Source organism: Fibroporia radiculosa (assembly GCF_000313525.1).
Source record: "Fibroporia radiculosa TFFH 294 genomic supercontigs, scaffold6100, whole genome shotgun sequence".
Lineage (NCBI taxonomy): Eukaryota > Fungi > Basidiomycota > Agaricomycetes > Polyporales > Fibroporiaceae > Fibroporia > Fibroporia radiculosa.
Genome location: NW_012133434.1, coordinates 4219 through 26647, shown reverse-complemented (window position 1 = coordinate 26647; position 22429 = coordinate 4219). Strand labels below are relative to the sequence as shown.

Here is a 22429-nt window from a genome sequence, read left to right as displayed (position 1 = left end):
TTTTTCCCCCCCTTTTCGCCACATCTCATGCAAGGAGCATACAGCGGCGGTAGCGGAAACGTGACAAGATCCGACACTGGGGCGTATCTCAGAAACAGTACAGTACAAATTCATCACTGTTATCCGCTAGCGTGCCGCTGAGTCACGAACCAATCTGCAGCCAAGTCTCAGGACAACCGCATCCTTGGATCCTCGATAACATGCTAGCTCACTTATCAATCCTAGTTGCGGCCCCCCGCAGATTTGTTTGACGTCGGGCTCACCATCAACGCATGCCGACTTGGACGGAGCATTCCAGCGCCCCGATTTGTCAATAACCAGTGCGCTTATGCTTCAAGCTGTGTCGGTGGCCAAAGTATCCCGAGAAGATTGAAACTCGACATTCTACTATTCATTGTGGTATGTTAGTATCTATCCCGGATCGGAATGATGCACCGCATGCATCTAGGAATACGATGCATCTGGAATCTCCTCCGTCCTTCAACAGATATAAAGGCGCGAGTCCCGATGTAAATTGAACATTGGCAGGGCAGAAAGCCTCCCCACAGTAGTCATGACCTCCCAGTCCATCATTTTGAAGTTAATCATGTTGTTCTCGGCTGCATACTTCTCGACGTTGGTGAGTGTCCTAATAATGGCCTCTGCCCACAGTAAAACTAAATGTTGGCAGTGTGGTCGATCGCCACAGCCGACTCCCAAGAGGTGTGAGGAGTCCAAGTTTTCCGGACTAGAGATGCCAGGCTTCAGGACGATCGTCAGATGGCTCCCTCAGCTCGTCGTAACAGTAAATCTTTCCCCCGTACCATCCTAAATGAATGCTCACCGGTGATCAACAGCCATCCATTTGGATGACCCTTTTCTGTCATGCAGCATCTGCCCTCTGCACGTACAAGCCACATGGCATGCTCGCGGCAACGTTCCCGCGCGAACGTCTCGTATCAATTTGCAATACCCAAACCGGAATCCTCACCTTCGGGTTTGTGGCAGGGTGGCTACTGATTGCAGCAGGTACTGCAGTTCGTATAACGTGCTACCGTCAACTCGGACGATACTTCACCTTTGAGCTCGCCATACGAGAAGGCCACGAGCTTATCACTACCGGACCATATTCCATCGTTCGCCACCCGGCTTATTCGGGAAGTATCATGGCACTCACTGGTGTCGCGCTCATCGAACTAGGTCCAGGATCATGGTGGGCGGACATGGGAATTTGGACTACTACTGGTGGTGTGGCGGCTGCATTGACCTGGTTAGGCGTTTTGGGCATCATGTCATCTGGCATCATTATCAGGACGGCGGCAGAGGACAGGGTGCTGAGCAAAGAATTCGGCGAACAATGGGATGCATGGGCGAGGAACACGCGATATAAGCTTTGTCCAACTCTATTCTAAGACAAGGAAGCATACCAGGACAAATTTATGTAGATGTACATTGTAGGAGCTGATAGCTAGACAAGATAATGGTTGAGACTCAATACAAACAGTAATAACATATGAATGAAGAACTATGAATCAGTATAGTGTACTTTCACGCCCATTGAGTTCGTCCGAGAACACGCTCAAGAGGATTTTGAAGTAAAACTTAGAGCTAATTCGATTGTTAGTACATAGACCTGCCCAATGCATCATATCACTAACCCTGAACAGGAAGCCAAGCTGTCAAAAGAATAATGAAGGTTGTCGGCATTGATCAAAGACTGAGACGAAAAGGACACTTACGTCCTCAGGCGTCAATCTGCCCATGGCCTATGCGAATTCGTAAACTCTATGGCCCGACATGCTACTGTTGTAGGACTCACTGAATCATCTGTTGATAATGTCGCGTCTACCATAGCAGCCTTCTTCTCTTGTAACTGAGTGGGATAAAATTCGGTTATTGCAACGTTATTCAAAATGGCGATGTAATTTACCTGTATAATGCGGCTCTCTATACTGTCTTCAACAACAAGCTTGACAACTTGTACGGGACGGTGTTGTCCCAATCGATGGATTCGATCCATCGCCTCTGCAAAAGCATCAGGGGTCAATCAAGAGATAAGAAACATGACGTGACTCACGATACTCGACCTGATCAATGAATAGAGATCGTTAGATGTACACCAATGCCATTGTATGAAGCGTACCGCAGGGTTCCACCAGCTATCCATAAGGAAAACGCGCGATGCCTCCGTCAAATTCAGAGCGACGCCACCCGCCTTCAAACTAACAAGGAACACTGTGACATGCACGTTGCTCACTGGAGCGTTGTTGAACCATCTACCTATAATAAACGGCTTTTAGAAAGTCACTCACTGAAATGTTGAATTGTCGCATCGCGTGCTTGAGGACTCATGGTACCTTCCAGCCGACAAATCTGTGAAACCTTTAGCAAGCTGACGTTTCGTCTTACGATAGAAAGATTACCGTGAAACCCGCTTTCTGGAGCCTGTACGCGATGAGATCTAGGAAATTGACAAACTGACTGAACACAATGCTCTTCGTGGTCGTATCTTGCCTTCGAAGATTGCTCAACTCTTCAACGAGTGCTTCAATTTTCGAGGACGAACGCCATGTGTCTAAGTCCAGCCGACCTAGGATTCCTTGACGCGGCGCCACATTCTCCTCGAGCTCCAGGGCAGGGGCTTCCAAGTCTATGGTAAGAGGAAGATGACATACAGGACATGCCGGCTAAACGACAGTTGACATCAGCTCAATTACGTGTACATAGAAGTAAAAGGCTCACAGTAGCTTCGATGGCTGTGTTCAAATACTGTTTGATACATTCCCGATCGAAGATGTGTCTGCATTTGGCTTGAATCGCGTCTTCGGCAACCTCGTTACATAGCCGGCAGACGGTAGCTTCGCCAGATAGGTCCTGCGAGAACGTGCCTGCGTTGCTCTTGCTCCTCAATACAAGATCGGGATGACAAGCCATTTGTCTCATTCGCGTAAGCCTGAAAAGGAGTTCAGTGCAAATATAACCACAATTTTATTACGCCACTCACAAGCTAAAAATGTTCGAATAATCTGTGAAAGTATAGCCGTCAACACCAGAAGTAGATTTAGCCATCGCCTTCACTTACTGTTGAGTACGGTACCAGAATCTACATAAGTGTTGAACTGTCTCTTCGCGTCCGAGAACAGGGATAGGTACAGCTCCTTCTCCTCAGGACTGAAATAATCTCTGCGAACAACCACCGTGCGAGGAGGCAGACCAAGATCATCAGCTCGTTCGAGCTTCAGACGTAAATTTAGCTGTGTTGATATTGGCAGTATGGAACTACACTAACCTTCGTCCTCCGCAACATCATCCTATCGAGCAAGATCTTGAGTTTCTTGAATGCCGTCTGCCCAGGGCCAACCATGCCGTTCTTTTGAATTGGCGTTAGAATCTCATTGTTCCAAAGACATGTCTGCGAAAATCATTCAGTCATACGACGTCAGATACGGGAGCATCTAATTCACATGTTTCATCGGACTGTGACCACAGTCTAATGAAAGACTCAGTTGTCAAAAAGTGTGATTGCGAGGCGCAGTACTTACCGTCACAGCTTCTCTTATCACTGAACTTCCAGTGCAACGATTTGCAGTCACATTGTTTGCCTATAGTTCAAGGGGTTTGTATATCACAACAATCTCTCGAACGACACATGTACTCACAAAAGTAGTATGAAAATGGATCACCACCAAGAAATCGGATGAGACTGTAGAGTTCCCCCACGCGGTTCTGGAGAGGGGTACCCGAGAGACACCATCGGAAATTTCCTTGTAGTTCGAACGTAGCTTTAGCTGTATTTGTTGATCTTTCCTTGATGTTATGTGCCTCATCAAGCTGTTGAAGTTGTTAGTTTAGATACGGATATGCAGTGATCATGACTGACTATAATTCGGTTCCAATGTATTTGGTGAATAGGCGAGCGCTCCTTGATAATTTTCCCCTTGCGTTTGAATCCATTTTCCTGTTTGCGGAAGCAGCTCTCGAGAACCGCGTATGTCGTCAATACCTGGATAATATCCACATGAATTCGACTTCAGGAAACGGCGAGTAGAAGAACATACCACGTCATACTTCTTCAACTCCTTTATGTCTGACGCCCTTGAGGAACCGTGCCACACGAGCACTTTAAATCCTTCGGTATGTGCCTCAATCTCGTTGCGCCATTGCATGATAGCCACGGTAGGCCTAATGGTGGAATGTTAGATACCATGGGGAGCTCTTCCCAATGGCAGATACTCACGCTACTACGAGATTTGGCTTTATACCTTTGTCCGAGACCAGCAGTGAAATCATCTGGATGGTCTTACCCATGCTGTAAACGGATATGAATTTACGAAGAAAACGAGAACGGCGAGATAGCGTACCCCATCTCGTCCTGTTTCTCGACCTGTTAGTGCTAGATGGGCTGTAGCATTATATCATGAGACTCACCGCCAATACACCTCCCTTCCAGATGCCATTCTCTTGATTCCTCATCCAATACAAACTCTCCATCTGGAAGGGAAGTAGAGTGACCTTCATACCAGCAGGTTGTTCTGCTTTCTGAGGCACAACTATAGCAATGTCCCTTTCCAAATCCCCCCAGACATCCCGAAGGTCAGGATGGTGCTTGTTCAATGCTATAGTAGATTTTTCAGCCTATGAAAAAATCAGTCACAGAGATGGCACGATAGAATCGACCGACGTACATAGGTTAGCTTGCGACCCAGCTTCCGGCGTAGCTCAGCTTCTTCCTTGCTGTTAGCGCCTCTCGCCAGTCGGTCGAGCCTGCGCTTCTCCCTCCGTTGTTTCTGTCTCTCTCCATAGCTCGTTGATTCTTTTCGCGAATTCACGGTGGCCAATTTCTGTAGAGCGGACTTCTTGCCTCCGCGTTTTGGTTCTTCATCCGAACCAGAGAAGTCATCCGGTACGTAGTCGCCACCAGACTGCTCGCGCGCAAGACGACGCTCCGCCGCCGCCGCTCGCAGAGAAGCGGCCTTGGTTACAGGTGGGCGTAAGCTTGACGGACCAGCACCTTCGCTTGACATGCCCGCGATATGATTTTCGTCCAGTCGCGTCGTCATCAGCGACAACTGAATTGCGGCATCCATCATCACAGTATCGTCGTCAATTCCTTCTTCTGTGAGGCCGTCATGAAAATCGCTTTCTTGGTCTGTGACACTCTCTGCCTGTTCTCCTTCAATATCATCGTCAGATGCCTCATAATCAGATCCACTATCGCCAGACTCGTCAATAGAAAACTGCTCATCCGCACGAACACCAACGTCGTCGTCGGATTCCACCTCGGCGACAACACTCTCAGCCTTGTAGGTGACACCGGAAGTTCGCTGTTTCTAGTGTTATACATCGTCTCAGCGTGTGTTCAGCTTCAATTGACAGTGAGACTCAACAGCTTTGGTACGACGAACAGGTATCTCGACATAAGCTGTCTTGGTCACGCTTCTTCGCTTTGTTGCTCGACTTGCGATGGGTATGTCTTCGTCGCTGCTTTCTCTCGCACGCTTCTTGCCTTTGGTTGCATTAATAGATCTCAGATTTCGTGCACTTTTGGTATCAGTCTCCTTGACGTCGTCGTCTACAGAGGTAGCGGGCGTAGATTGCTTGGAAGGTTTCTCGCTAAATGGAGACGATACACCACTAGTTGCAGCGGAGGCTGATGTAGAGAGCGTGTTGCGTGCACGCTGTCTCGTGAGAGGCATCGTAGCAGGCAAGCAGCGACTCAGGAGTCGCGGTGCGAATGCTGGGGCAAGAGCGCGAGACAAGACGCGACGCGCTCAAACCTAATTTATATCGCGCGTCGAGCCACGCTTACATATTTCATCTCCGCGAATGTAAATACGTGACTTACGCGGCTTTCGCTTTGTTCTCTGAGAATATTTCGATGCAGTGCTACTTACAACAAATATACAACCATACGTAACTTAAGAGACGAGAAGGACCACGATTGCACTGAGGACCAACCACACGGTCAGCCTTTCTACTCGATTTCTGTTCTCTTCCGTCTTGGGACCGTCTCCCGCTCGATCCGTGAACCAATCGAAGCTCCTCCCAATGTACTTGAATTCCCGCCTTTCCACCATCCCCACCAACCGACCGTACTCGCTGATGATCCGGATGATGGTACTTTCGATAGTAGCCATGACGAGAGATGGGCTGTCGAGGGCGATCTTCATTTCGTTCAATCTGTCCACGTTCCTCCAAAGGTGTCGGTACAGGTCATGTACAACGTTCGCAGCTAATCCCGACGCAAATACGAGTGTTCCGATAGACAACGTCAGAACCACGGATTTGGTATTGCCTTGGAGCAGAGAAAAAACGCATCTAGCGGTGGTGAAAATGACGCAGAGCACCAAGGTTTCGGCGCTAGTAGGAGCGGCTTGCCTGTAGGAGTATTCCGGATATTTTGCAACGAGAGCGCCATCCCCTTTGCTCCACATATAGAACCGCCAATAGTATCTCTGGCCCTTGTTCCACCACGGATGTGTGACGACAACATTGGGGGCTGCATAGAACCCTCCCCCTCCATGCGCTATCGAATAGTTCCTTTTCCTGCGGCAAAAATCGATATCTTCTCCCCCTCCCGTCTTTGGAAATCCTAGATCGAATGTCACGTCGTCTCGTACATTCCTCCGCGCGATCAAATTGGCAGTGACACCCCAAGGCAAATCAGGGTCGTCGGCCCTCTTCTTGGCGATGTCCCAAAAGTACGTGACTCCTGCGAGGTGGATAGCGGCTGTCGCGATCGTGTCGGCAACAGGGAACTGTGCATTTCCAACGAATCCTGCAGCCGCAGGGTTTGAGCGTATAGCTTTTTCGGCTTCAACGAGAATATTCTGCTCCGGCGTCACGTCGTCGTCTAAAAATAAAGCCCATTCTGCTGAGGATTCCTGCAATCCTCTATTGCGCGATGCCGATGCTCCAGAATTGACTGGGTTTACTCGAATGCGGACGTCGGGACGATGTGCATACCTATCCATGAGTTCACCAATATTCGGTGAAGTTGGGTCATCTACGATGATAATTGTCATGGTCGAGCACGTTTCAGATGGCCTCAGTGCCAGGAATCTGTCAATGTAAAGCAGATTGACTCGATAGCAAGGAATGATGACGTCGAGCGTGAGCCTTATCTCGACCTGGGGACAGATACAGCGCAACCAAGATTCGACGGTGGATGTAGCATGATCCAGTGGTCCAAATGTCCAGTCCACAGCGGAGACCTTCTTGTATCGGGCGTCTTGGCTGCCACCTAAACCATTGTTGATTTTGCAACAGATCATCCTCGAAGAATTCCACCGTCGATAGAGCTGAAAAACAAACGGATCACCATCCTGATTTACAAACGAGTCCGGAATAATGTGGCCCTCGAAGATGTCCATGTGTGTGCGATGTAGCACTGGAAAGGTTGGCATTCCGGGAAATGATTGTCACTGAAGGCGACGCAACCGAAGCCTTCAGGTACATGTTCCTCGGAAGCAATCTTCGCGAATGCGTCGCACACCGCGGACATCCAGTTCTGATCCTGTAGGGTAACATCGTCACCCATTAACACAAAATAATCGCACTTATCCTTCCAAGCCTTCCTCGCACAATCACGCCAAAGAGCGCATACATGCCCATGGGGATGTTGGGAAATAAGTGTCTCGACATATTGAAATCCCTCGGAGCGCAGAACACTTTCCGGCTTGTTATAGCCTCCACCTTTGTATAGAAAGTGGTCGTCGTGATCGATGGCTATGTAAATACGGAGACGATACCTGGATCTCCCCGTATCATACAGAGTCGTCGATCTGAGGGATCGAGATAAGTGAAGGAGATTATCAAGGCAGTCACCTGGGGAGGGTCGTCCCCGTGAAGTGATGGGCAAGAGTATAGCGAAGGTGCAGACATCCGACTGCAGATGCACGACTTCGCTATTCTGCCATTCGCGAATGCATTTGCTCTGTCCGGCATCATCCTTTCCAAGTAGCTGCTTGTCCATTTGCTGGCGGATCCACTCCCCCGTACGTCGCATTCCGTCCTCGAGAGATGTAGATGGTGTCCAATCCAAGGTGCCTCGCGCCAGATCGTTGTTAGAATTCCGTGACCCCACGCCTACCGGTCTTGCAGCAATGTATCGAGGAAAAACCTGACGAGAATCCAATCCTGCACATTGTGATGCTAGATCGGCAAGTTCTTTGATAGTGCTGGATCGCTCGGATCCTATATTAACTGCAGTATTGCAGTTTGAGCGCAATAGCAGTAAGATGCCCTCCACCGCATCGTCAATAAAGCAAAAGCTTCGTCGCTGGGATCCATCCCCCCATATCTCAATCTCCGCAGGCAGGAATCCGGAACGTGCTGCGGCGTGAGCCTTGCGCAGGAGCGCCGCTGGAGCCTTTTCGCGGCCGCCTGACCAACATCCCTCCGGACCATAGATATTATGAAACCGGGCGATCCGGATTTCCAGTTCTCCAGCGTATTGATGCAAGAGTTGTTCTCCATGGAGTTTCTCTAGGCCGTATAGCCCTTGAGGACTAGGGGGCATGTGTGCCCATACATCGCTCTCTCTAAGAGATACATCCCTTTTATCCGTGCCTTGTAGTAGCTCGGGATAGACGCATGCAGACGAGGCGTAGAAAAAGCGGCAGACACCAGCGGCAAGTGAAGCTGAAATAAGATTCAGGGTCATACTATGGTTTTCCTGATATATCTGAATGTCATTCTCTGTATGAATAACACCCATTCCCCCCATGTTGGCAGCAAAATGAAGAACGATAGAAACACCATTGGCGACCTTGGCGCAAAATGAAGGGTCGCACAGATTCCCAAGTATCACCTCTACTGTGGGTGGCCAAGGATCAGAATAGACGACTGAGCCGATATCGGTGATGCGGACACGATATCCTTCAAGATGAAGACGTCTGGCAACGTGATGTCCCTATATTGTCCCCGTCGGCAAATCAAAGTAATAGGGAAAAGGCTTCAAGTCTCTTACAATGAATCCATTCCCACCAGTAACCAGGTAAAGATCGTCTTGCGGGAGTCGAGACATCCCAGCCGATGGGGAAAGTTTCAGGGAAAGGTGAACAGGACAGTCCTTTTACAAGGATGAGGGAATGGGGGACGCACAAGCTTCAATATTTGCGTCGTGCTGCATGCAGCATGGTTCCAGGTTTGGAAACCGTGACGACGCATAGGTCTGACATCATCTGTACCAAAGGTCCTCGAATACCTCAAACATCGTCGACAAAGTCACCACCATATCAAATGCCATATCTCCCCCGTACCAACATATGGCTATCAAGACAATGCCATTTCCTGGCGGCAGTATAGCGGATACCAGATCTTGAACTGTCGTGCCATGAGGCGAACCAAAAGGAGTAACAATAACGCATGTTTGTATTGCGCAGGCAACACTTTGCCTCAAAAGATCACTGCGAGAAGTGGCGTAGTCAACAACGCTATTGTAACTCCTTTACGCTCGTCCACATGATATCTGCCTGTGACATTGAAGGAAGCAGGTTACTTTCACCGAGATGAGAGCCATTGGTATTATGACACACCTGGTTTGAGGTAATTTCACTGATGAGCCTCAGAGTGGAAAAAAAAACTCTCCTTGCTTCTCACTATAGCAATTCGCCTTTGAAGTGAAGTAGGCGACATAAGTAGACAGACAAGCTTCCGGCCCGTCAAGGTCTTTACCAACTCTAGATGATAAGACGAATGCACGCTGTACGCACCATGAGACAGCTATTACACGTGTAATAGGTACATCGCAGCCAGGTTGATCATCTTGTACTCGGGAAAGTCAAGTTCCTATGGTGGATAGCAAGTTAGCGAGAGACGATGCTTGCAAACAATCGATACTAAACTAGAAGACGATAAAAATATCGAGGCACTTCCCTCTGAGCTCAACTCCTCCCTGAATCTGATAGCAAACAGGGACGGTGCGTACTTCACTTCAATCCTGTGCATTGATATCCACCCACTGATATGGTGAACACACTATGCCCCTGAAGATGTCAAATTTTGATGAAGCCACGCCGAGCTTCAATTTCACAGCTACACAAGATTGGTTTTCCTTCAATATCGAAACCTGGAGGTCGCTCTTCAAGTTCGTCCAATCGCCAAACCCTCGAGTATTAGAGATTGGATCCTGGGAAGGGAGATCCGCCGTGTTCCTCTTAACGGAACTATGCGCGGGAGGTGGTGAAATTGTATGCGCCGACCACTTTGATCTCATGAAGACCACTGCTGGGCGGGAGCGTTACCAGAAAGTCGTGCATAATTTATCCCTGACAGGAAAACCATTCCGCATCCTCGACGAATTCAGTGTTCCGGCACTCATGACCCTCCTACGGGAAGAAATGTCTTCCACGAACCCTGGATATGATTGGATATACGTAGATGGATCTCATGAAGCGGACGACACCTTTCTTGATGGCGAGTTGGTCTGGAGACTAGCCAAGCAAGGTGCCGTGATCGTGTTCGACGATTACCATTGGGATAAAGAGCCAGAGAATAGCATTCATCACCCGAAGCGAGGGATTGACGCATTTCTGACGCTTCACGCAGGAGAGTTTGAACTGCTCTCGAGCCCATTGCAGTACCAGCTAGTCCTCCAGAAAACATCTGAGATGCGAATCGGGTTTCTCTCGAAGGAAAACATTGACCATGGGCTGGAGAATGTCCTAGGATATAGCATCCACATCGCTTTGACTGTTGATTCTGCTTATGCAATGGCAGCAGCCGTTGTCATCCGCAGTACCATCGTTCACACAACTGGACGACTCACCTTCTATGTGGTAGACCTGGGCCTCACTGATGAAGATCGAGGGAGATTGGAGGGATTTTCCGAGAACAGGGATGTAACCATCGTCTTCATTTCGCTGCCAACCAACAGCATCACCGCTAAGCACGGAGCCACCTTTGCGAAGATCGATATGATTCCAATCCTGCCGGTCGAACGTGTCCTATACCTGGATGCAGACGTACTTGTTAGAGCCAATTTACAGCCATTGTGGGCTACGGACCTGAAGAGAAACTCAATTGCAGCGGTTACCGATATCGGATTTCCAATGGGACATGAAGGGTTGCAGAGGGGTTCGTATTTCAATGCAGGTGTAATATTGATGAACCTTACGAAGATTCGACATCGCTTCAATGTGCTGAAAGCCACAGCCGAAGAGATGATGCAAAGCAAATTCCGCGACCAGGACGCATTGAACAGACATTTCATGAATGACTGGCTGCCACTGTCACTTAAGTGGAATGCTCAAGGATTAGGAACATATGCCAGTCTGCCATCCCCCGACCGAGCTTCCATGGATATATCGCCAATGCAGGACCCATCCATAGTTCACTTCACAGGCCCTGTCAGTCCAGCACTAGAACATGTGCTCAATCCGTATGTTCAGCCATATACCGCGAAGCCGTGGGGATATGCCGGCGCACCGGGAAATCCATACAAGGAGGAGTGGTGGAAGCTGGTGGACCAGACAGAATGGAGCGGGTGGAGAACTTCGGAAGCCTATTGTAAGGCGAATGCATTAGCAAAGGATAAGGCAATCCGCGAGGCTGTTGAACGATTCCAGCAGAAAATTATCGAAAGCCATATCACATTGTAAATAGGTCGAAATTGGAGTCTTTACGTAGACATAGCAGTAATGCCGCACGTTATAGAAATCCCGAGTATTGTTGAATCCGCCTGAATAGCTCTTGCTTTAGGAATGTCGAACGTAGATGGCCTTGTAACCACGGAGAAGGCGGAGGTCAACCTGGGACCTAAACTTGAATTGTTCTGGCTGTGGAATGACAGTCATATTTTGATCGACCTGTGAATTAAAACCTTGTACGAGCCACAGTAGTAGTAACAGCAAATATCTCTGAGTGAGAAAAAGCCGTAGACGCAAAGTCGCGGTCAGCTCACCAAGTCGTTACCCTACTAAGAATTGCTGTCACAGAGAATCTAGACGGGTGAAATGTGGCCGCATCAGACCCTTTCAAGGGGATAGCCATTTCCTGCTACACGACCTGGGGCTATTCTGGTCGTATCATGCTTGCACACAAGTCGGTTAGTCCAAAAGTCGCCCGTGAGGCGCTGTGCTGCCGAAGCCACCGGAGACGTCAAGATACCAAGGTGAGCATATAGTACATGAACTAGGTCCGCCAAGTGACTTGAATACTATCGATACCGGCCTCTTAACGCGAGACGCACGGACTGGAGACTAGAGTGGGATACAGGCGCCACCGCGAGTCATCGAGACGGCGCTAAGGCGAGGAGGCCGGTTTTCTCGGGTTAGGTCCCAAACGTTCACCGTGGTACGTGCAGGTCTGCTTATCATGATATGACGATGATGTTCCTTCTCTCTCCACATTCACATCGCCACGACCCTCTGAGATACATAACAAGAATAGATGCAGCCAAATATCTCTCAGGCACAGCATGCGCACCACTACTAGCGTCGACTTTCGAGGCGGATATCTGAGCTGGAATTCAATGAAACACTTCATGACATCATGATCACATCAGTAACACCCATGCACACGGATGCGATGATTTTCTGAAGTTCAGTACTTGGTATGTACAGTAAGTATATCACGTCATCAGGTTTCGCTCAAATCAGTTCTTAGACAACACTGAAAATTCGTGCAAACATGATTCATAATCGTTGAAATTCGACCAGCTGGTGAAAAACAGCTCATGGAAATTTCTGAATCGATGTGATCTGAACTGTGTTCCAGACGCGCTCCCGAGACTTCGTAGTCGACACGGGACGGAGGAAATCGGGTATCATGAGCCGGTGTTTCGACGCTGAGGACTCCGACGTGAGTCGCATGTCCGGTTGAATCAGAGAGCCATAGTGACTAAGTATGCGGCGCAATGTGGTCTCCTGTCTGGACGTTAAATATCCTGGACGTATCTAGGCATACGACATCGGTACAGTGATGCTTACTCTCTTCTCCACGCAGGTGAGGCATCCAATTTTACCTAAGTTAACGAGTGCACTACAGTACTAGTAGTTGACTGGGGAGACATGGCACTTGAGATATCAAAGAATGGGGGTTAGCACAAGTGCCAACTTTGTTCTCTGGACCCTTGTGGCCCGCGGGGTATTGTCAACGCTATGCATCAATTTTGAACTCCTCGGTGTCTTTCAGACCGATGTGATGAGATCACACTGGGAGGACTTGCGCGTTTCTAGCATGCGCATGATGTATCGATTATCCGACGCCCTAATTCCTTCATATCGAGAGGTATGTTGACTGAGATGGAAGCTACGCACCAAGGCGGCGCACTAGATCTGGCTCGGTAGATAGATTTAGACGGGGGGTTACACCGGTAGCTTGTGCTCCTGCATGCTGGCCAACCGATTCCAGGCAAGGTCAAATGGAAATAATGTTCAACTTTGAAGTAAATCAGTTTGAATTTGTTTTCACCCTCCTGAAACACGTCTCACTGTAATTACACAAGTTGAGGCCAGCATGGTGGGGTCATGGAGTTCGAGAGTGCAGCCAATCAGAGCAGCGATGTTCCTCAAGACCTACCAAAACGGGCCCGAGGGTGTTGGCCACCAAATACCGACCACGTCTCAGCTTCAGTTCGAACGCCAAAAGACAGGGCCAGATCCCTCCGAGATTCCTCTCCATCACATCGCGTTCATTTTTTTCCATAGCCCCACGAGACATGATGAGCTGCGTATGTACGCTTAAATGCTGGCCTCAACCCCTTCTCTCCGCATTTGTCTCGGAAGCTAGCACACACGCTTGCGCCACTTCGCGATGAGCGCAGAAGAACGTATGTGGCGTCAGGTACTTATCAGTCATGTATTGCTGAAGCTGATGATTTGTCTGGTAGTAAAGAATGGGACCGGCGTTAGCGCAGCTGACGCTGAGCAGTATGACTATACTTCACAGACCGAGAGTGATGTCGACCCGAAGATTCGATTTCCTTGCGTAGATGAGAGGAAGCTTATGTTCAAGGTAGACATGCACGTTGTACCGATTCTGTGTATTATGTACCTCATGGCTTTCCTTGACCGGTAAGTTTATTGTTTCGTCCTTGCTCGTACACTCAGTAGTTTTATTTGACATTGTGTAGAGTCAATATCTCCAATGCAGCTCTATTCGGTCTCGAGACGGATCTCAAGCTCGTAGGAACTCAGTTTAACACTGCCCTCGTCATCTTGTGAGTCCTTTCTCTGCGTCTTATGTCACGATGTTTATTTAATCTTCAGCTTCGTTCCATACGTTGTTTTCGATATTCCCTCGAATATCTTATTAAAGCGTTTCAAACCACATGTTTGGCGTACGTCATGCGAGATTGTTTCTATCCACTCATCGGTGACATTCAAACCAAAATTGTACAGTTTCCGTGTGCATGTTCCTTTTTGGTCTTTTCGCCATCTGTCAAGGGTTAGTTCATACCTATAGCGGATTGCTGGCGTGTCGGTTCTTCTTGGGTAATTGCTCCAAGTTATCAATCAGTATATGCCGCTCACTCCTGTTTTGCAGGCGTGGCTGAGGCGGGAATTTTCCCTGGATGCTTTTACCTTTTGGCGATGTTCGTCGTGTGGCCTTGCACAATCAACAAAATTTGACATACATTTCGTTCACAGGTGGTATAAGCGCTCAGAGGCGCAAAAGAGATTCAGTTTCTTTTTCTGTTCAACGACATTGGCGGGTGCATTTGGTGGATTGCTCGCTACTGCGATTGGAAAAATGGATGGCTTACGCGGGTATCGTGGGTGGCGATGGATCTTCATTCTAGGTGTGTGTCACAGTTATTTCTACGCGATTTTTTGGATGCTGATCGCACTTTCGACATGGCAGAGGGGGTTGGAACCTGTGTTATCTCCCTCCTGCTCTTTTTTGCTATTGCGGACTTCCCAGAGGAAGTACAATGGTTGACGAATGATGAAAAGGAGTACATTGAAGCACGCCTACATGCAGACGTCGGACAGTCGAGAAGACACGACAAGCTGACTTGGAAAAGTGGCTTGGCAATTTTCAAAGATTGTACGTTCACTCATGACGACGCGCTGATCAATATCGAACACACCACTTTCATCCTCAGATAAAATCATAGCGGGTGGATTCATGTACCTTGGGCTTATTGTACCCGCATATGGCTATAGTGCGTAATTATGGTCACTACTCTACCATTGACACGTGTGCTTACCCTCATCTCAGCTTATTTCGCACCCTCAATTATTGAGTCGCTCGGGTACAGTGCAATCCACACGCAGCTGCTTTCCGTTCCTCCTTGGGCATGCAGCTTCGTATTCGCTATGCTCATCGCGACCGTGTCTGATCATATCCACCATCGATTCGCTTTCGTAGTCGTCCCTTCATTGATCAGCCTTTCTGGCTTTATTGTTCTGCTTCGGGTGCACGACAAGCCACACGTTCAGTATGGTGCACTGTTCCTTGCGGCAATAGGCGCATTCACGGCAATGGGGGTCATGATTTGCTGGTTCCACACAAATCGTACGTTGAATTCAACTCGTGTGATCGCACACCTATTGACGGCATGTGCTACAGTTGCTGGCCACCAGAGACGTGCTGTGGGTTCAGCCTGGCAAATCGGTTTTGGGAACAGTGAGTTCTTCTCTTACCATCTTATGATATATGGAATCGTCCTAATGCAGTGCAGTCGGTGGTATTATTGCCGTGTACTCTTTCCTCGCGAAGGATGCGCCGAAGTACCTTCTGGGATACAGGGTCTGCATCTCGTTCACCTGTCTCTCAATTTTTGCCGACATCGTTTACTTCTTCGGTGTCCTCCACGAGAACCGAAAGCGGGATCGTGCGGACACTGCGATCTCAGAGGACGAGAAGGCCACGATGGGTGATCTGAACCCCGACTATAGATATGTACTGTGATGATGCGTACAGCATATTCATCGGGTCACGAAGACGGACAATAAGCAAAAACAGAACACTCATTTCGATATAACCAGAGTAGTTGCACCAACTCACATACTGATTAGAAGTACGAGTCTTTATAGTTATATACAGGTATGGACAGGATTGAAATAGAACCACGAAACTGCTGGTCAAACTAACGCGACTGTCTTGAATGCATGTTTGAAACAACGTATGTCCGGCAAACATCCACCGCCAACTTAGCTTCGAGGCGATCATTTTAATGACATCCTCGCATCCTCGGCAATGCTACGACACCACAATGTTGCACGTTCACCAGCCGAACCCAGGGCCATTATCGTCCATGAAACCCTGATCCATGGAACCGTCCTGGAAACCTATGCACTGTCATCTTCGATATCTGGACACGACCATGTGTATGGTATAGCTCACCTTGATCAAATCCCTCCATGCGCTCACGCTCATCATGGTGCTCAATGAGATCACCAATGAGCATACCACCAAGAATACCCGCGCCACCTTATTGTGTTTACCGTTCAATATATGCCGAGGCCAATACGACGATCGATACTCACCAGCAGCAAGGGCAGTCCCCATACCCATGTGATGCTTCTTAGGCGGAGGTGTCTCCACCACCTCTACATTGGCGGGTTGCTGCATAGAGGGACCCCCACCGAACCAGCCTTACGACATCACAAAAAAAAATTAATAGAGTCCTCAATGTAGTATATCTAGACAGCATAAGCTCACCCCTCGATTCCTCAGGCGGAGGTCCTCCATACCCACCGCCGGGGCGATATCCACCTGGCGGTAGCGGCGCTCCATATGATGAACCATAACCGTCATCGTAAGATCGTGACGGTGGACCTCCATCGTAGGGTCGAGGGGAAAGGCGGTCGTTATATGGTCGAGGAGAAGGGCCATCATCGTAGGAACGGCCGGGAGGTCCTTGGTTCCAACTGGGTTGATCATATCCGCGAGACGAATCATATCCTCGTCTGTCATTCGGAGGTGGGGGACCCGAGGGAGGTGCGTATCCTCCAGGTCGTGGAGACCGAGGAGCAATATCGAGGGGGTGAACCCAAGAGGAACGTGGAGGTTCTTCGAAAGTGTTCACATAAAACCTAGACCACGACGCGATCAGCTATAAGCAGCAGTGATCTGGTGCCTTCAGGCATACCATGCGTTGTAGCTAGAGGGTAAGGTCAGCGACCCGGGTAGATACTAAGATTTGTCACACGCACTTATCGTCATACTCTGCTGTCCAGCCAGGAGGGAGCTGACGAGTGTCGGGATTCCTGGGACGGTCATAGCCAGGACTGTATTGTCTGTATGACATGACTGAGCGAGATGATGGGAGGTGATAGGTTAGGTGGGGTACTGCCGGGATCCTACATGCTTTATATAATTCGCGCTGTATCGTGATCTGTAGCCGGGGAAGGTCATCCACACCGCAGCTCCGGAACAAATTGACTGCGCTAGTCTAGTGTGGCCGTCGTGGGCCATGAGTAAGGATACTGCAGTGACAAGTGCAGTGTTACCAGGAAACTCGATCCACTGGCAGATATCCGTGCAATGATGTTCGTAACAGCATCCGCACGCGAGACCTCGGGCTGTGCCATGGGCACCGCGTTCGCACTGCCGCGCATAGAACGCCCTCGAACCTACCACTTACCACGTCCACGTCCACGTCTACGATGATCCTCAGCCGGTGCATCCTACATCTCTTTCCTGGTGCCAATCCACTCTGTTGGATCTGCGACACCATCGATGGACAATACAGTGAGAGATCAAGGTCAACCCTCTCCAAATGGCATTACTTATGACACTTTATGGAACAAACATTACGCCAAGCTTGACGAACGAAGTTACAATGGTACATGAAAGTAGCGCACTGGCCAACGTGCTTTTCGAACGAATTATCAGACGACACATAGGATAAAGCAAGACAACGACGACAATGGAGCAATCAAGCCTTCGACTTCTTCTGCTTCTTGGGGGTCTGCACGACCTTAGATGGAGACCCGCTCTCTTTCTTTGATCTCTTGGGAGGAGGTTGCTCCTCTTCCTCATCATCCTCGTCCCCACTAGAGCTTTCGGGTGTCGACGTTCCCTCTTCTTCCTCCTCTGACTCATCTGAGGACTCTGCAGCTACCTTATCTGGTTTCGCAGCAGCAACGATCGCAGGTTCAGCCTAGCAGTAGGTGAGCCCGTCTAGCCGTCGAAAGTCATACCACACGCTTACTACGACGACAGGCACGGCTGTATCCGGAGAGCCCCCAATCTCATACTGGGCCTTGTCGACGAGCCATTGATCCTTCATGACTTTTTGTCTCGCCTCGTATTGCTGAACACGGACGTCGGTAAGTCGGCTCACTTGACAACCCAGACCAGACTCACTTCTTTTTTCTCCTTTGGCATCTCGCCCCAGAGTTTTGCAATCATAGTCAACAACTCATTATTCGCGATTCCGGGATGCTCTTCTTTCAACTTTTGACGAACGTCGTTCTGGAAAATGAGGTACGATGAAGCAGGTCGTTTGGGAGCATTAGGATCCTTCAATTTTCTTGGTGTCCTGATCCTTCTGCCGTCCGCATCCACTTTGATGCGCGACTTGCGTTTACCACCGACAACCTGTGCAGGAATACCGCCGGGGGGCATTACGAACTGGCCAACGGCTGCAGCCCCACCGTACTGCACATGGGATACTACTTGAGCGAATTGATCCGCAAAGCTGGCGCAGTTACGCAGCTGTTCGGCGACAGCGCCTAAACCGTTCATGAGCTAAGGGGGGCCAAAGGCAAAATCAACATGAATGCAAGGTAACCGCCCAGAGGACCGCAGCGCACCTGCATTTTTTGAAACTCGAAGTGGGCAATGCCCTCGGGGACGTTGGCCATTGTTATGTAGAACAAGGGAGAGTCGGCTCACAGACGCGTCGGACGCGTCGCGTCGTATAGCGCGACACTACAACAAGGAGGGGTAAGAAAGGGTAAGAAAGGGTGAACGGTTGTTGTCGTGGCCGTAGTCGTATTATGGACGTTGTAGGTGTTTGGTTCAATTGATTGTTTGTAGCATTACAAATCTCGTGAAGCCTTCGACTTACTAGCCGCTGTCTTCTGAGTTCTATTTTTCTGCCATGTGATTGCATGAATAATATTGTCGCCCCCGTCCTGATCCCGACATGCATGGGCTGCTCTTTAAATAATGTGGTACAATGAGCGCGGCGAGAACAAAAGCAAGTCGAGGAGCTGTGGTCATTGGGGGCGTGAGAAAAATGACAGTAATGGCAAAGGCTATTTGAGGTAGGAGCTGCAAGCGGAGAGTGAAAGGACGCGAGCCTAACCTCTGACCATCACCACAACGTTGGACGCTACGACGACCCGGCAAGGTGATAACTGACGAGGGCAGTAAACAGCGCAGCATTCTGGTCTCCTTCTGCATCTCGTTCCAAAAAAATAAGCTCGATAGTTTTTCCATAACTGCTGAGAGCGCGAGTGCAAAAAAAAGAGTCGTTACAAATGGAATTCACGAATGCGGCGTGGCTGCAACAACAACAAATTCCCGATATGCAGTCTGTCGCTCCAGACGGGCAGCACACCGCCGGCGACGACTGGAAGGACCCCTCGTCCAGCGTCCAGGCGGCGTCGGGTGCTGCGCCCGTTGCCTCCGCTGGCATCGACCTGAGCGACTTTGGGTTGGGCGATCTCTCGGGTAAGCACGTTCTCCACGCCCCCAAATAGGCGCCCCTACTCTCTTCTCGAGTCAGTCAATGATGCTCTCTCTGGACAGTCCCCTCGTCTTCAAACTCGGTGTCCAACCCCTCTGCCGCGTTCTATGCCTTCCCCTCTCCTTTCTATATCCCCAATACACCCGGACCCTATAATGCTGTTCCATATGGCGCGCCGCAATGGTCCAATGCGACGTCCCAACTCCCCCTCTCAACCTACTCATCGTTGAATGGTGCAACCAGCTCGTCGTCTCCATCACACCAACAGCCTTCGTCTGCCGTACCATCATCGATGATGATCGAGTATGCACATATCCTGCTTCTCTTGCTGCTCGCTGATCTTGCTTCCATGTAGTCCTGCACTAACCACAATGAACGGATCTGCGTCGTCCCCTATGCACCACTACCAACACTCACCTCCTTTCCTTTCATCTCAGCCTCAATCGCGTACGCAATACCAATTCCAGCATCAACAACATCAACCCACATTGTCCATCAATCCGTCTTATGTTCATACGACCGCATCGCATTTTCAGCAATCTTCTCCACATTCAGCATCGCAGCAACAGGCACAACCACAACAAGGCACACTCTCTCCTTTCTCTTTGCATACTTCTGTCCCTCCATCATCATTCTACGGAGTCCCGGCCATTCAGAAACCTTCAACCCCCACTCCTGAACAGCATAAATTAGCATTCGTGACCGCTATTAAACCTCTTTTGTTCCCGAATTCGTTCACAGGAGCCGGTGCCGTGTCGCAGCTGGTTGGTCATATAGAGGACTATGGCGCATTGGAAGTTGAGCCTCAGACTCGGCTGGAGATCTTGACCAAGATGCGAGATAACGCTGGTAACCATTACTTTCGTGCTTGGGTTGAGAACGAGGATGCGATGGAAGTGACCCGAGAATGGCTCAAGTCAGCTTATGCGAGGAAGGACGACATTCCGTTTGTCGAGACAATCATGCCGTTGCTGCACGTAAGTGTGTTTGAATCCGTGTCGATGTAATCTGATTCCCTTCCTGACTAACCATAGGTGATTGACCGTTTACCACTCAACCTAGATAGCTTGAAGTCATCAAAATTGGGCAAAATCATCGTACGATTAGTGAAGGAACCACCGGGCCCTGGTGAGTTATCCCCTTGTGATAAGATGTACGCTTGCTGTCGACCTCGTCTTGCCGCATATGCTGTAAGGCCGTTGGTTTGTACCGATTTGCTTTGGTGACGCGCCAGACACAGACCATAGATTAGTGCGATGAGATGCATATGTGCATTGACTGCTGCTCCTGTCGATTGTGCATACCGCCGGAGCGCGAATCTAACTTTGGATGAGCGAATCATCAAAAATCTACACTATTGTTCCCATGATATCTTCGAGTTGGAATAGAGTACATGTATCTAACCCAAACCGTCTATTTCCATTAAACAGCCGTTAAGGACATGGCATCCAATCTAGAACGTAAATGGCGCCAGCTGCTGGCTGCCAGTCACGAGGAACAGAAACGAATGGATGTTGACGAGGGTGTGTAATGTGTTGGTCCATATAATCTGAATAAGTCTGATGACATTATTCAGATCCCAAGGGCAAGAAACGGAAGGCCGATCCTTCGTCTTCGAAAACTGCCCCTCCTGCCAAGAAAGCCGCCCTATCGACCTCGAGCACGTCTACCAAATCTGTCACCATTAAGAAAGAGGTCAAGACTGTTGTAAGGGAGGTGAAAGACGCAAAATCCGATTCATCGTTTTTCTCAGCCCCTAAGCCGAAGCCAAAGTTGCCAAGTTTCAAGAAGGCTCCTCCAGCTCCGGTAAAGAAAGAGCCAGATATGAATGTTGCCCAGCCTTCTTCTATTAACCCCTTCGAGGAAGCTCTGAAGTCGATGGCGAAATCACGCAAGGATTCTCCAGCGACAGCAACACCACCACCAGCAGCCACAGTAGCGAGTTCAGCTTCGGTATCGACAAGCGCTGTTGCCATCGGTAAGCCGAAAAAGACAGTGACGTGGGCGCCCGAGGGCAAGCTTGAGATGATCAAGATCATTGAGCGAGCTATCTATGACGATGATCCTGCGGATGTCAGCTCATTTCCTCTCGTATCTCACATGTACTGTACATTCATACGTGTTGTCTGCGTCTGTACACAGGGTGCGCTGTCGACGCACAATATTCGCGATCTTGATCGAGACGAAGGAGCCGCGCTACACGCTCACCTCTTTGAGGAGCAGCTCGAGTGGTCGGAACCCATCCGTAAGCAAATCTTTGAATTAAACCGCTGCCCGTCGTGAAACATAACACGTCTATAGTGATGGATACTCCGCCCGACATCGAAGTCCATCTGCGGGGGGAGGGCAGCCAAGAGAAGCTCACGCAGGAAGAGCGCGAGCAGAGCGCGCTTGTGGCCGTGTACATGTCGCTGGCCCAAATTCCCGAGAGTCCTGCGGAGCCGCCTTCACAGATCTCGGAGGATCAGGTAGACGAAGGGGTTAGAGTCATGTTGACTGGTCCCGACGTTGATGCGATATTCTGGAGCGAGGGCGCGCCCGCGGCGGTTGAGGCGCCACAGCAGTCTGTAGCTGAGCTCGTGGGGCAGCTGGCGTCGTCGTCGGGCGATGTCCCCATGGTGAATGCGGGCCAGCCGCCGCTGGACGCGAAAGCATTTGGGCTCGATGCGAGCGCCATGCAGGGCGTGCCCGGGTTTTCGAACCTTAACTCTGAGCAGGTGCTGCAGCTGGTGCAGACGCTGAGTCAGGGCGGCATGTTCCAGGCGCAGGCCCCCGGACAGCCTTCTCAAGGGGGAGACTGGAATTCCGGGTCGTACCCAGAGTATGAGCGCGGATCGTACTACGAGGAGGGCAGTC

At 49.7% G+C, this 22429-nt stretch overlaps 8 protein-coding genes across 8 annotated transcripts; 3 read left to right on the top strand and 5 right to left on the bottom strand.

Moving 5' to 3' along the window:
• Positions 1-553: 553 nt before the first annotated feature.
• Positions 554-1391, top strand: FIBRA_06125 (uncharacterized protein; the record flags this gene model as incomplete). Its single annotated transcript, XM_012327862.1, has 3 exons — positions 554-619; positions 671-784; positions 837-1391. The coding sequence occupies 3 exons, from the start codon at positions 554-556 to the stop codon at positions 1389-1391; spliced, it is 735 nt and encodes a 244-aa protein (XP_012183252.1).
• Positions 1392-1511: 120 nt separating this feature from the next.
• Positions 1512-5675, bottom strand: FIBRA_06124 (uncharacterized protein; the record flags this gene model as incomplete). The annotated part of the gene is made up of 23 exons (XM_012327861.1): positions 1512-1580; positions 1638-1655; positions 1719-1745; positions 1799-1852; positions 1910-2004; positions 2057-2066; positions 2123-2235; positions 2292-2352; positions 2403-2666; positions 2722-2932; positions 2984-3005; positions 3062-3215; positions 3269-3391; positions 3444-3469; positions 3522-3581; positions 3639-3810; positions 3860-3982; positions 4038-4161; positions 4217-4288; positions 4341-4351; positions 4408-4614; positions 4665-5309; positions 5385-5675. 23 exons carry the CDS (start codon positions 5673-5675, stop codon positions 1512-1514), a joined length of 2952 nt encoding a protein of 983 aa, XP_012183251.1.
• Positions 5676-5897: 222 nt separating this feature from the next.
• Positions 5898-7004, bottom strand: FIBRA_06123 (uncharacterized protein; the record flags this gene model as incomplete). The annotated part of the gene is made up of 1 exon (XM_012327860.1): positions 5898-7004. One exon carries the CDS (start codon positions 7002-7004, stop codon positions 5898-5900), a length of 1107 nt encoding a protein of 368 aa, XP_012183250.1.
• Positions 7005-7309: 305 nt separating this feature from the next.
• FIBRA_06122 (uncharacterized protein) lies at positions 7310-9007 on the bottom strand (the record flags this gene model as incomplete). The annotated part of the gene is made up of 2 exons (XM_012327859.1): positions 7310-8893; positions 8951-9007. 2 exons carry the CDS (start codon positions 9005-9007, stop codon positions 7310-7312), a joined length of 1641 nt encoding a protein of 546 aa, XP_012183249.1.
• Positions 9008-9962: 955 nt separating this feature from the next.
• Positions 9963-11582, top strand: FIBRA_06121 (uncharacterized protein; the record flags this gene model as incomplete). Its single annotated transcript, XM_012327858.1, has 1 exon — positions 9963-11582. The coding sequence occupies one exon, from the start codon at positions 9963-9965 to the stop codon at positions 11580-11582; it is 1620 nt and encodes a 539-aa protein (XP_012183248.1).
• A 2155-nt stretch (positions 11583-13737) lies between these two features.
• On the top strand, positions 13738-15840 carry FIBRA_06120 (uncharacterized protein; the record flags this gene model as incomplete). Its single annotated transcript, XM_012327857.1, has 12 exons — positions 13738-13753; positions 13814-13997; positions 14057-14143; positions 14193-14263; positions 14325-14417; positions 14470-14518; positions 14574-14725; positions 14788-14973; positions 15032-15091; positions 15148-15444; positions 15499-15555; positions 15611-15840. The coding sequence occupies 12 exons, from the start codon at positions 13738-13740 to the stop codon at positions 15838-15840; spliced, it is 1482 nt and encodes a 493-aa protein (XP_012183247.1).
• A 315-nt stretch (positions 15841-16155) lies between these two features.
• On the bottom strand, positions 16156-17182 carry FIBRA_06119 (uncharacterized protein; the record flags this gene model as incomplete). The annotated part of the gene is made up of 6 exons (XM_012327856.1): positions 16156-16220; positions 16276-16362; positions 16419-16526; positions 16594-16967; positions 17024-17035; positions 17088-17182. The coding sequence occupies 6 exons, from the start codon at positions 17180-17182 to the stop codon at positions 16156-16158; spliced, it is 741 nt and encodes a 246-aa protein (XP_012183246.1).
• A 630-nt stretch (positions 17183-17812) lies between these two features.
• Positions 17813-18743, bottom strand: FIBRA_06118 (uncharacterized protein; the record flags this gene model as incomplete). The annotated part of the gene is made up of 4 exons (XM_012327855.1): positions 17813-18037; positions 18089-18190; positions 18244-18627; positions 18693-18743. The coding sequence occupies 4 exons, from the start codon at positions 18741-18743 to the stop codon at positions 17813-17815; spliced, it is 762 nt and encodes a 253-aa protein (XP_012183245.1).
• Positions 18744-22429: the final 3686 nt, after the last annotated feature.